This window comes from Chelonia mydas, chromosome 12, assembly GCF_015237465.2.
Source record: "Chelonia mydas isolate rCheMyd1 chromosome 12, rCheMyd1.pri.v2, whole genome shotgun sequence".
Lineage (NCBI taxonomy): Eukaryota > Metazoa > Chordata > Testudines > Cheloniidae > Chelonia > Chelonia mydas.
This window is the reverse complement of record NC_051252.2, coordinates 22,546,725-22,560,788: the sequence shown is the minus strand read 5'-3', so window position 1 is coordinate 22,560,788 and position 14,064 is coordinate 22,546,725. Positions and strand designations below refer to the sequence as shown.

At 45.8% G+C, this 14,064-nt stretch overlaps 1 protein-coding gene across 6 annotated transcripts in view; it reads right to left on the bottom strand.

The window, feature by feature from the left end:
* Nucleotides 1–14,064, bottom strand: part of TDRD12 (tudor domain containing 12) — a 121,018-nt gene that overhangs the window by 17,717 nt on the left and 89,237 nt on the right. For all 6 annotated transcript variants that reach the window (XM_043526345.1, XM_037877966.2, XM_043526343.1 and 3 more), the window contains one exon: nucleotides 94–257. In XM_043526345.1, coding sequence (XP_043382280.1) covers nucleotides 94–257 — 164 coding nt within the window. The remainder of the gene's footprint in view (nucleotides 1–93; nucleotides 258–14,064) is intronic.

The window sequence follows — 14,064 nt, the reverse complement described above, 5'->3', positions numbered from 1 at the left end:
TTAAAGATTCAACCTTCACCTATATTTTATCTTTTCATGGAAATTTGTTTTTCAAGTTTTCACAATTTACCAAAAAATGGTAGAAATACTTACCACACTGATTATTTTCCAAAATCATTTGAGAGCTATTGCAAATGTCTGTGAAATTTTCTCCCATTAATAAGCTATGTGGACTGGCCACGTCCTGTTCCGGCACAATCCGTCGGCTGTCCACATCCTGCTCCAGCACACTTCTTTTGGGTGTAAAAGAGAGCACTCTGAAAACAAGAAAAGCTTCACTATTATGTGGCAGTTAATAGTATACTATAAGTATCTTTGATATATATTGAAAACATAGTAAAAGCTTGTTAATATGCACTTTTGACATTCTGTAAGCATCAACATAGGATTCCTGAACTTAGGGAAAATTTTCCACAGAAACTGAAGCAAACAGAAAATTAAAGAGCTTTTATTTTGGTGGCGGTGACTATACTGTATTCTGTACCATAACCACGATAGCTATCATTAACATTAGCTTGTATATGAAAGGATTGAAAGGTAGCCAACAGAACTAGGTGGAGAATGGTAAGTCTGATTTGCAGAAGACAGATGTCAAAATCTGGTTCTGTTCTAATATGGAATGGAAATCAAAACTTCTGAGATTCTCCATGAAACAGAATTACAGTTTCCCATCCACTTCTGCCAAGAGCCCTAGACTATAGGCTCCCATTTGCGAAGAGTCCTAGGGTCCTGGGACTCCCAAGACTTCCAGACTGAGCTCACCATCAACCCACCAGGCAAATGAATGAGGAACTGGGACCCTGGAAGCACATGCTGACTAAGAGCCAGGTGGGCAAGCTGTCAGGTGACCAGGCAGGTTTCTAGCAGGCAGAATTCTGTGGTTCCACAGAATGTTTGTATTTTAATGAATTGACAGATACTGACATAAAATAGCCTATGAAAATATAATATGATAGGTACAAACTCGCTCAGATTCTAGAAAATTGTGCCCCTCCAAACATTTACAGTTTTTGAGAAAATCAGAGCAGTGGATAACAAATAGGCAGATAAAATTTACTTTGTTTACAAAATAGTCTTTGTGACAAACATTAGCTTTTGTAAAATCTAAGTCACAGAGCAAGAGGTAGGATTCTGTCATGAAACAAACATTGCATAAAAACAAAACCATGTGCAGAAATAAATTATCAATACTCAATATTAAAGGAGATTAATAGCACTGCCCCCTCAAGAACCCATACTAAAACTGGTATTAAAATATTAATAATCAGGAAAAAAAGACTTTAGTAGAGAAAAGCAAGTTTGTTGACACTAAATTTTTTGGGTTAGTTAAGACTGAAGACTTGAAACCCAGGACAGCTCTGATCCCTCCTCTGCCTTTCTGGACAAAGACGAATTCAAAGTATACACTTAAGAACCTTTAGTCTGAGGGAATCAATTGTATGTTTTTATATCCAAAAGATGTGAGATCTTTTGAGAGCTTGTATTTGATAGGATTTTTCAAAATGGGTGATTGGATTAAGAAGGGATGGGATGGAGCCCTTAGCTCCTTTCATCTATTTATCCCTGGTTAAGAGAGACCATTCTCTTGAGAAGTGGGATATTGTGTCTCCTAGACTCAGACTGCCATGGTGTGCTCTTAGGGGTTTTGCTGACACCTCTGGATTTACTATCTGAGTCACAGTTCCACAGTTTTCCTGTGATGTACCGGCCATCCAAACTTTGGAATGTCTGTGACTAGTACTTCTGGACAAAAGGAGCATTTCTACCAGTTAAGACTTCCTGTGCCTTCTCAAGGCACTTTATGGCAATAGGAAGGACTGATTTGGTATGGATGCACTAAGTATCTTATCCAATTTGTCTCCAAACCAGGAGACATCTGGTTTCTCACCTGTACTGCAACTGGAGTTTCAGATGTGTTGCCCACATGCACATTTCACTAATGGCGTGTATGGAATCTATGGACTTCAGTTCAGAGTCTTTTGGCCAGCAGTGTCTGTATGGTGCTCATGTACCCCGAGAATCTTTGTGCTTAATGACAAGGGCATAAAAGGGCAGAGCGTGCCCACCGCCTCTCAGTTTTGTCCCAACTGCAGAATCCTGAGTAGAGGACTCTGAGGTCGAGGAAATGGAGGACTGGTTGTGGAATGTGAGTATATGGACAAAAACCTTGAACTCCTCCAGTTATTGTAGATATGTGACATCTCATTCTCTTCGAGTGAAAGGATGCAATGGCTGAGGAAGCTTAGAGTCTTCAGAAGAACATGCTACAGCACAGCCTTGCAAACACAGCATTCAGCTTGCATGCTTCAGTAATAGCACTGTTTTGTGAACATGTGAATGGATCCTCAGGTGGCTGCTTTGCTTATGTCAGAAATATGTGTGTTCCCTAACAATACTGCTGAGGCTGCTTGAGTCCTGATGGAGTGATCTCAAATGGGGTGGGATCGCAGATTGGCCACTCCACAGCAAGTCCTCATGCAATCAAAAATCCAGTTCAATAGTCTCTGGATTGATATGGCTTTGCCTTCCAGCCTCTCTGTAATGGAAGCAGTCTAGGTAAAGACATGAACGGTTTTGTTTGTTCTCTGCAAACAGAATGCCTTTCCAACATCTCAATTGTGCAGAGTGGCTTCCACCTTGGAGACATGAAGTTTTAGGAAAGAACTCTGGCAGGTGGATTTGTTGGTCAAAAGAAACTCTATGACTACCTTTGGAAAGAAGTTTGGATATGCTCTTAAGGACACATTGTCTGGATAGAAGGCTGCATAAGAAGTTACTCACCTTGTGCATAACAATGGTTCTTTAAGATATGTCCCCCTATGAGTGTGCTTGCATTCCTGCGCTGCTGATCGGAGAACTTCGGTAGCAATGTCCATTAAGCCCGTACATGGGTTGTTTCTCCTCGTGCCTTGCTACAAGGCTAGTCAGCGCACATGAGCTAACACCCCTCCGTTCCTTCTCTACTGCAGAGTCAATGACAAAAACTCTGAAGTAGAGGGTAGGAAGGTGGACTGTGGAGCATCCATATGGACACACATCTCAAAGAACCATCATTATTGCACAAGGTGAGTAAATTCTTCTTCAAGTAGTGTCCCTATGGGTGCTCTACTGTAGATGACACCTGTGTAATATCCCTATTGGCGGGTTGGGACTTCAGAGTCAGATCAGTTACAGATGACAATACTGTGGAGCCAAAGAGAGCATCAGAGGCAGAGTCCCCAGTGATCACATAATGTTCTGCGAAGGTGTGGACAGACGCCCATGTCGCCACTCTATAAATTTCTGAGATAGGAACTATCAGGGTTCCCCCCCCCACACACACACTGAACTCTGGGGTACAGATGTGGGGACCCGCATGGAAGACCCCCTAGGCTTATATTCTACCAGCTTAGGTTAAAACTTTCCCCAGACACAAATTCTTTTCCTTGTCCTTGGATGGTATTACTGCCACCACCAAGTGATTTACACAAAAATTCAGGGAAGGGACACTTGGAATCCCTATCCCCCACAAAGGTGACCTGGCTCCCCCTTGTCAATTTATGTAGTACACACAGGCTATGTTGTCTGTTAGGCCTCTCGTGTGAGATCCTTTGATCGGGGGGAGGAAATGCACACAGGCATTCCTGACGGCCCTTACCTCAAGGAGGTTGATGTAAAAGGATATCTCTGTATCGTGAGGTCATTTAGATGTGAACCCCACCTTATGAGCAATACATCGGTGGTGAGAACCAACAATGGGGTAGGTGGTTGTGAGAAGAGAATCCCTTTGCAAATGTTGGCTGGGTCTTTCCACTAATCTAAGGAGTTTTTGATCCTGGTGGGTGGTGACAGGGGTTTGTCTAGTCTGTCCCTCTTTGATCCGTAAACTGAGCTGAACCACATCTGGAGACATTGCACGGGAAGCCTGGCCTGATGTATTACCCTTGTGCCCGCTGCCATATGCCCCAAGAGTTGGAGGCAGTGTCTGGCTGATATTTGCAGACTGCTTTGAATGGTCTCTAGGAGTGTGGCCAGAGACAAGAATCTATGCTGAGGCAGGAGAGCTCTGGCCTATAACGAGTTGAGGCTGGTGACTATAAATTCCAGGAGTTTCATTGAGCGTTGATCTGTAGTCCCAGTTCTGTGATTCGGTGAGCCTCTTGGAGAGGCCAGGTTCTGAGGAGGCAATCATCCAGATAAGGGTAAATCATGATCCCTTGGGAGTGTAAGCGTGTGGCCACTACTGTGAGAACTGTGGAAAATACTCTCGGGGCCGATGACAGCCCGAAGGTGAATACCCTGTACTGGTAGTAGTCTTGTCCTAGAGTGGATCTGAGGAATTGTCTGTGAGTTGGTAGAACTGAAATAAGAAGGTGTCTTGAAGATTGTCATAAATATAAAGGGAAGGGTAAACCCCTTTAAAATCCCTCCTGGCCAGAGGAAAAATCCTCTCACCTGTAAAGGGTTAAGAAGCTAAAGGTAACCTCGCTGGCACCTGACCAAAATGACCAATGAGGAGACAAGATACTTTCAAAAGCTGGGAGGAGGGAGAGAAACAAAGGGTCTGTGTTTGTCTGTATGCTGCTTTTGCCGGGGACAGAACAGGAATGGAGTCTTAGAACTTTTAGTAAGTAATCTAGCTAGGTATGTTTTAGATTATGATTTCTTTAAATGGCTGAGAAAAGAACTGTGCTGAATAGAATGACTATTCCTGTCTGTGTGTCTTTTTTGTAACTTAAGGTTTTGCCTAGAGGGATTCTCTATCTTTTGAATCTAATTACCCTGTAAGGTATCTACCATCCTGATTTTACAGAGGTGATTCCTTTACTTCTATTAAAAGTCTTCTTGTAAGAAAACTGAATGCTTTTTCATTGTTCTAAGATCCAAGGGTTTGGGTCTGTGGTCACCTATGCTAATTGGTGAGGATTTTTACCAAACCTTCCCCAGGAAGCGGGGTGCAAGGGTTGGGAGGATTTTGGGGAGAAAGACGTGTCCAAACTACGTTTCCCAGTAAACCCAGATAAAGTTTGGTGGTGGCAGTGGAAATCCAAGGGTAAAATTAATTTGTACCTTGGGGAAGTTTTAACCTAAGCTGGTAAAAGTAAGCTTAGGAGGTTTTCATGCAGGTCCCCACATCTGTACCCTAGAGTTCAGAGTGGGGAAGGAACCTTGACAAAGATCAAGGACCAAAAACCAGTCTCCCTGTTCCAATGCTGGAATGATTGTTGCTAGAGTGACCATCTTGAATTTTTGAGCTTTGACAAATTTGTTCAGAGCTCTGAGGTCTAGTATGGGTCTCCAACGTCCTTTCCTCTTGGTTATTAGGAAATATAGTGAGAGTAGAACCCTTTGCCTCATAGATGTTGAGGTACTGGTTCTACGGCTCCTATCTGGAGGAGACTATCTACGTCTTGTCGTAGTAAACTCTTTTGAGAAGGGTCCCTGAAGAGGGACAGGGAAGAATATTGTGGAGAGGGCAGGAGGTAAAATGGATAGAGTGCCCATTGTGAATGATCTCCATCGGTCCGATATTATGCATTTTCAGGTGCTGCAGAACACTTCCAGCTGGTGGCAAAATGGCTGGACAGTGGTGGTCAGCTATAGCAGTTGGGGGAGTGTTCTATCAATGCCTTGACCAACACATCAAAATTGGTGCTTGGACATAGATGGCTGGGACTAAGAAGACTGCGGGCTAGATGGCTTACTCCTCGAAAATTTATTTTTCTTTCTCTGTGGCTTGTAGTAATGCTGAGCTGGGTATTGGGAGGTGCATGGTTTGTGCTGGGACTGTGAACTAAATTTTCTCTTTTGTCCACCACCACAGCCATGGAGATGGACGTGGCTGCTGTGTCAGCTGTATCGAGGGCAGACTGTAGTGTAGCCTTGGCCACAAACTGTCCCTGTTGGATAATGGCCTTAAATTAGTTGCAGTGTGACTCGGGCAGCTGCTCAATAAAATTGTTCAGTTTCTAATAGTTTCTGGTGTTGACGGCCGCAGGAATTAGTGTCCACCACGATGGAGGTGGATGGAGGGTGGGAGAAGAGGAATTCAGTCTCCCTCGCTGGGACATATTTTTTGCTCACCCGCTTGAAAGCAAGTAGATGCTGAAACACTGGAGTTGGCCACATGGGTTTTGCAGGGTCCAGAGTGACTTCATTAATAGGTAGGGCGATTTTTGAGGATGAGGATGAAAGGAGTATGTCAAGGAGACGATGGTGGGTGTCTCTGACTTCTTCTAGTGGTAACTGAACAGTGCATGTCACTCGCTTCACTAGGTCACGGAAGAGGCAAAAGTCATCAGCCAGAAATGGTGGGGGGAAGCACGACGGCCTTACCCAGGAAGGAGGAGGATGTGATCTTCACGGTCATCTCTTCCTCAACACGACCCTCCTGTTCCTCCGCATTTCTTCTGGAGGTTCTGACGCTCTGAAGGGCACGGTTGAAGGGGTGCACCAAGGGTTCTTGGGTGGGGCTAGAAGCTTGAGAAACAAGGTGGTGATATACCGCCCAAGGGTCCCTTTATAGCCACTGGGGTGGTGGTGGCATAGAGCATGGTAGTGGGTGGCTATACCAAGATGATGCTGGTGGGGCCATCTGAGGGTATGGCTCAGGGGCCCTGTTAATATTGGGCACCATAAGGAGCTTGGGAGAAGTACGTGACACCTCCTTCAGTTCTCTATCCAAGACCTCACTAGAGAGTGGGGGGCTTGGCAGGACAGCAGAGAAGACTCGGTGCGGAGGTCCCAGTACTGTGAAGAGGAGACTCTGGTACACGGAGATACACGGAGGCCCCTCGAGTGCCAGAATTCCGTACTGACCAACTCAGTGCCATTGGCGGTACCAGGGGGATGGGGATCTTGTCCATACCAATCACTCTGGTGCCGGATGAGGCACTGACAACAGTACCTATGGAGAATCGCCTACCAGCAATGTCTTTTTAGTGGCCTGCTTACTCCTGTCCTTGTCCCTCAGTGCTGTTGACTCGGTGCCTGTGCCCATTGCGTTCACAGGCTTGTCAAGGGTACCTGCTACTGTAGATTTCCGTGAGCCGTACCGGGCTGGGATTGTCTTGGTGCCAATGGTACTGAGGATACCGAATGTTCTGGAGATTGTTTGCAGCTATCTCAGGGCTCACTGTGAAGACTTCTCACTCTCTTTTTCAATGATTTAGGAGTGGGGTCAGTGTCTTGTTTCTCAACCCACAGCCTTTAGATGTTGAGGGCTGTGGGGAAGACTCACATCTGCCAGGTGACTCGTGTCGCGGGTCCGGAGAGCCGCTTCCATGAAGATGAACTTCTGTTTGAGCTCTTACAAGACCTGGGCTTGAGTTGCTGGCAGAGACCACACTTTCATTGAATGTGGCCTTCTCCGAGGCAGCATATGCATTGGGAGTGCTTGTCTGCGACAGGGATCATCTCTTTGCAAGAGAGGCACCTCTTGAAGCCTGGTGAACCGGACATACCCTGTTGGGGGAAGGGTCTCCAATACGGGGAAAAAGCAGGATTTTTGGGGGGAGAAAAGATAAGAAAAAGGGAAAAACTTTAAGTATAACTATATTAAGTACTAGGAGACTAACTATAGAAATACAAAATTGAAAGCAATAGCCCTAATGGACTGTGAATATCTCCATCTCTAGCCCGGGTCGGCTGGGAAAGAACCAAGGGGGATTAGCCCCCGTGTGCTGACTAGATACGTTGGCACGGCCGGAGGAGACAAAAAGCATGTGCGGGCCTAACGGACACTAGTACTGAGTTTCTCCAATCAGCAGAGCAGGGACACAAGCACATCTACAGTGGAGCATGTGTATGGACGCTACTCGAAGAAGGAGGGTCAGCCGTCAATGCATCAATCTCTCCTACTCTTCTTGCTGAAGCAATCACAACCAAGGTAGATATTTTACTTGATAAGTGTATCAGGGAATAAGCATCATAAGCTCAGGAGACAAGGGAGGCAGTGCAAAAGGTCCAAAAGTTAAGGTCCCACGGAGGAATCAGATCCTTAAATCAGACCCTTCAAGAGACCCTACAGTTGGGTGGAACTGTTTGGCTTTTTATTGGTAGATAGTGTGCAGTAAATGGTAATGCAGACGGTAAATGCACTTTGACTGAGCTTGGTGGTAGGGGTCACTTTGTTTCAATTCCAACAGATATTCTAGTACTTTCAGCATCAGACATTTGTACCTAATGAGGGACTTCTGGCAGCAACAGAATGAAAACCTTGTTCATTTTGCCAGGCAAGTCTGCCTTGTAGACCTTCCTACTCTTTACCAGACTATCACAGACAGATGAGGTGCATGACTGTTCTACAGTGGACAACCATCCAGCAGCCAAACAGTGATATGTAGAGACTTCAGATCCGGATGCAGGAACCTACAGTCACTCTGTAAGAGCCAAACCAGCAGCAGGGGGGAGACCTTGGGCTGGGAATTTGAGAGGTTTAACATGTCTGGGAACCAGAACAGCTATCAAAATGAGCTTGTCCAAGTTATACCTTATCTTGTAGAGCACTCTGAGAAAGATGTTACTTACTGGCATAGTAACTGATGTTTGATGTGTGTAAAGCATGTACACATTCCACAGCTAGTATTTGAGTGTCCAGTCGTCATGCATCAGAAAACATCCTAGTCAGCAGGATCCATTGGGATGGCATCCTTGTGAGCTTTGGTGAGAGTATGAAGGATGGAGCTGTCTGATCACAACAAGGTCCTTCTTACTGCCCCTGATGCAAGCTGGAGCAGCTCAGACTCAGAACACCTGTTTTCTTGTTGTACGTAGTTCTTAGATAAATAGCAATTTGTAAATCAGTGATAGCATTAGGCTTTATCTTCCTGGATTTGGGATCTTTAGCAAGGAAAGAACTTAGCCACCAAACACTCAACATTCAAACACCAGTTGCCTGGGATTTAAGAATCACCCCCTACAAGGCCATCATACTTTTGAATGACAGCCACACAAGGTGTTTATTCTACTTCGATGAGGGACACATTCCAAATAGCTGCAAAATATGCAGATCTTTCTCAAATCAAACCCAGTGCTCCAGAAAGTTCCATCTGAGGGCCTTCTTGATGGAGCAGTCAGTGTGCCCAAACTCTGATCCCGAGTTACAGGCATCAATAGCCCCAGGAATCCAGGGTCAGTGCCAGTGGCATCGTCAACCTCCTCCCAAGGTGCCCTTTAAAATCCTTGTCTTCCTCTAGGAAACACAGAAAAATCAGATGCTGAGCAGAAAACTTCAATTGTGAAAAAGTGCAGACTCCAGCATAAGCGGGACCAGACCAGACATAAGGCCCCAGGTCTACAAGATTAAAAAAGGATCAGACAGGGCACTTCTGCCTCTACTATCGAAGAGCATTTACACTTCATATTTTTTCTTATGTTACAAATAGGACCATTCAAGGAGTCACATTCGGAACAGATGTCTTGAAGGATGGAGTCCTTGATCTCACACTCATGGTTTGAGGAGAAGCATCTGCTCAGGTTGTCTGCAGACCAGGTAAATGGACAGCCAATTTGGCATCTGATGCACCAGTTCCACATCTGATTGCTTCTTGGTATACCAGGGAACACCCTGCCCTACTCTGTTTGCTGATGTAGAAAATGGAGATTGTAGTCTCAGTCATTATTTGGCTTGTCAGTCCCTTGATGCTAGGGAGTAAGGACTCAAAGTTCTGCACACAGCTCTGAGCTCTAGGAGGCTGATGTGCATTCACACTTCTTGTGCTGTCCGTGCACCTGGAGATCCCCCATATGAGCTTGCCATCCAAAACTATAGTTTTGGACAGAAGGCATTCACAGGTCTTTCCACCAATACAGAGATGGAAATAAAAATTCAGGCACAGAAAGGCATGTGCACTTGCTGCTTGAGGGTGGTATACATGGACAATAACCAGAATTGCATGCACCAAAGTACAAGTCCATGCTGTGGTCATTGGATTTGACTTCAACTGTGTAGTTAGAGCTGTCAAGTTCTCAAACCTGTCCTGGGGGAGATAAGTCATGGGCTTTATTGGGATAAAGAAGTATTTGCTACAGAACCCATTACCCAGATATTGAGGAGTGTCCCTTTATAGCACCAAGAGACAGAAGCAAAAGAATCTCTTGACATAATACATCTGGGGTGGCTAACCTGAGCCTGAGAAGGAGGCAGAATTTACCAACGTACATTGCCAGAGAGCCACAGTAATACATCCGCTCCCCAGCGCCTCCCGGGAGCCCCCACCAATCGGTGCCATTCCCCCCCCCCCCAATCAGCTGCTTCATGTGTGCAGGAGGCTATGGGGGGGGAGGGGGAAGGAGCGAGGGCATGGCAGGCTCAGGGAAAGGGCAGGGGCCTTGGGGGAAGGGATGGAATGGGGGCAGGACTTGGGGCAGAGCAGGGGGTTAAGCAGTGAGCACTCCCCAGCATCTATAGCTCCAGCCCCGGAATCAGTGCCTGTGCAAGGAGCCGCATATTAACCTCCAAAGAGCTGCATACAGCTCCAGAGCCACAGGCTGGCCACCCCTGCAATAGATACTCGTGAGAAGGATCCCTGAAGAGGGATGAAGAAAGGGCTTGGAAGTAGGCACTATGTGAAAGTTGACAGAATAGCCTGCTGTGGCTCATGGACACAATGACTGGGCCATGGTGATGAAGGACCATGGATGCCTGAAAAGGGCTAAATGATTCCTAAATGGGAGGGATCGTAGGTCTGGATTCATGAATCAGTTTGAATCTCCCAACAGCCCCCTTGATAGAAGGATCTACCTCTGGAACTCTTCACACCCTGTGTCTTCTCAGGCGATAGTGTCTTGTCAGGCTTGGTCTGCCTCAGTACCAGGACTGAAGATGAGGCCCTATGAGTCAGTGAGCCAGTGCTCACACTCTTCAGATCCAAGAGCCCATGTATGGGGGTCCAAAGACCCTGGGTTCAGTGACGGGCTAATGGTTTTTACTCACAAGGAATACCTCCCTGTCTTTCAAGTTCTGGATATAAAAGACTTGCAAATTACACATTTTCATGAAATGTGCAATTGCCCCAGGGCAGTATAGGCATTTTAGGTGCCTGTTTGTGGGCATTGCTTTCTCACGTGAGGGCAGTATTTAAATTAAGGGGAACCAGAAGACGCCATCTTTGAGCCTAAAGTGGAATGTACACATGAACAATCACTTGAATGAGAGCCTATGAACTCAGACGATCACAGGATTTGTTTGACATGGGTATTCACTGTCCCGGTGAATACACAGATGTGGCGCCAGGCTGCTGGGTGCCATGGCCCTGAGAATCTCATTGAGTCCATTGAGGCATCTGTGATGAAAGCTGTTGGCAGGAATATTTTCTTAACAGTAGACTTGGACTCAGGATGGTCCTTGTCATCTAGGGCTTAAGATCTAACTACCAGGATACTGTAGCTCTCGCAGTGTCCAGGGACACTGAGATCAGCCAATGAGAGACCTCAAAATCCCTCATAAGGGTTGCCCCCCACCTTCCTCTCAGTTGCGTCTTTGGGGAAAAAAATTCATTTCTGATGGAATTATTATATCCTTTGCTAATTATGCCACCATAACATCAATCTGTGGTATTTCTGTGATAGAGTTAAAAAAAAAAAAAAAAAAAAAAGCTAAACTTGTGCCTGCTGGTATGTTTTTCCTTGTCAGGGTATTCCATTCATTCCTGATTACATATACAAAAGGAAGAGTGCTGAGGAATCACTGTCTCAGGCTGGGATTTGGGACAGCAGATATTAATTTGCCCTTTGATTTGTCATCTAATAACTCATCTGGCTGTATGGTAGATGTCATTTTCCTGCACATATTAGCAAGTCAGTCGGGGGGAAACCACTGGTGTTTTTACACTTTTTCTGCTTAGAGCCTCAATCAAAAAACTCTCTCCCTCCTCAGCAGATGAGAAGTTTGAGACAGAGGATAAAAGTTCTTACATCTTTTGTAGTTTTCCTTCCGTTTTTGTGCCTACTTTGCAGGAGTCCCTGCATAACTGTGGAGAGGGCAGGGTCTCTTGTGGCCATTTTTGTTGAAAGCCTTGAGCCCCGTAGATAAGTCTTACTCTGTGTTTTTGTCCCACTACTTGTGGGATGAAATATCTTTTTAAGAATCCCCCAATTCAACTTGGGAAGAAGGTAGGAGACCCATTTCTTTCCCCAGAGAGCTGAAGACCCACTTCAGTACCTTGGGCAGAGGAGCCGGAGGGGACTTTGGATCCCTTAAGAGGCTATTCCTTCTGGCTACAGAACCGGCACCTGAGTAAGCACCAGAGCCACAGCGAGAGCTGGAGCCTGGTAAATTTCTGCAGCCATGTTTTTTTTTTTTAAACTAAATATATGGAATGGAGGGATTTCCAGCTCATGGGTCTATTAAGTTATTTTTTGTGTGCTTCTGTTCAGGGTGGAACCCACACCATTCGCCCAGCACATCTAATGCCCCTTCCATCGAATGCCACATCAGATGCAAAATGGACACCATGAAAAGAAGAAAAACAAACAGTTATGAAACTTTACTGGTTACTCACTGATTGTTACAAGCAGGGATTGGGACTCCACAATTAATAGCCTCACATACCTTTCCCATCTAATACAGTACACCTTATAAACTAGCCATACCGGCTCTGTCCAGGACTGCCTGTAAACAGAGTCCCAAAAAATCTGGCTAGTATAAGTTCCAAAAAACCAAACAAACCCTAAGAGTGTATTATGTTCATTGCTGGCTTTAATATAAGAGTCCAAATTACAGCAGAAGGTGGCAGTCTGTGCCATGGCTGGAGGTCAGCTGGGTCTGTTCATGGACCCAGAGATGCCTGAAAACAAGAGACCTCTGGGTCATCTCCATAGCTTGGGGCATCACAACAACTAACCTGAAGCCTGGAAAACAGGAAATGTTATCAGTTCTGCTCTCGAGGAGAAGTCAGACCAGGCTCCCTGTCCAACACTATCCACCATAGCTGGCAACAAAGGGGAGCACATTCCAGACTGATCTGCCTAGAGGCCATCAGGCTATGGCAGTTCTGCATTGAGAACATTACTTCAATAGCTGTTCACTAGCCTGAGGTTCAGAATCATCTCATGGACTATCTCTGCAGGGCTTCAGGGACCACTCATTTTTCAGGGAAAAATACCTGTCTGAAAACAGTCAGCAGAAATGCTCTCAACATTGTGGAATCTAACAGGGCCCCTACGAACTCAATTTTTTGAGTGGGAGCAAAGATTGACTTTACAATGTTGGGGATGAGAACCAGACGGTCAAGCAAGTGCAGTGTGGTCCTGATGCGAGCAAGAACTTCCTCTCTGGATCAGTCCCTCACTAACCAATTGTCCAGATACAGGAAAAATATGAATTCCCTTCTTCCTGAGATACATAGTAACAAAGACCATTCATTTGGTCAAAACCTAGGGGCCAAAGAGAGGCTGAATGGAAGCACTGTACTGAAAGTGGCATTCCACCATGACAAACTGACGGAACTTTCTGTGGCTCAGTAAAATCTCCAGATGGAAGTATACGTCCTGAAAGTCCGGAACCACACACCAGTCGTACTGAGATAATGCGAGGACGATAGTCTAGAGAGTGATCATTCAGAAACTCATGTACCCAATATAATTGGTGAGGCTGTGAAGACTGGTGATGGGTCTTACCCCCCCCTTGGATTTGGGTACCAGGAAGTTAAGCCATGACCCTGGTGTCCTGGTGGAACTTCCTCCACCTCTCCCAAAGTCAGCCGCAAGTAGACTACCTAGAGGAGCAGTGTCTCATGAGAGGGATCCCTGAAGAGGGATGCAGGGATATGGGGAGAGGAACTGGATGGCATAACCCAATTTGATGGTACTTAGGATCCAGCTGTCAGTGGTGATCAAATCCCAAGCATTGTGAAAGCAGGTCAGCCTGTCAAAGGGGGGAAATGAGGACAGAGGAGCAATGACTGGGTCAACAAGGAGTCAAAATGGGTGCCTGGAAGGATTTGATGGAGAGTGTGTGGACTGGCTAAACGCCGGGCCCAACTATGTTCTCCCGTGGTATCTAACCCTTTCTGGGGTAGATTTGTTGCCTTGGAGGAGGGAAGGCTGGCCAAAGATCCGCTGCAGAGGATACTGCTGCTGGAC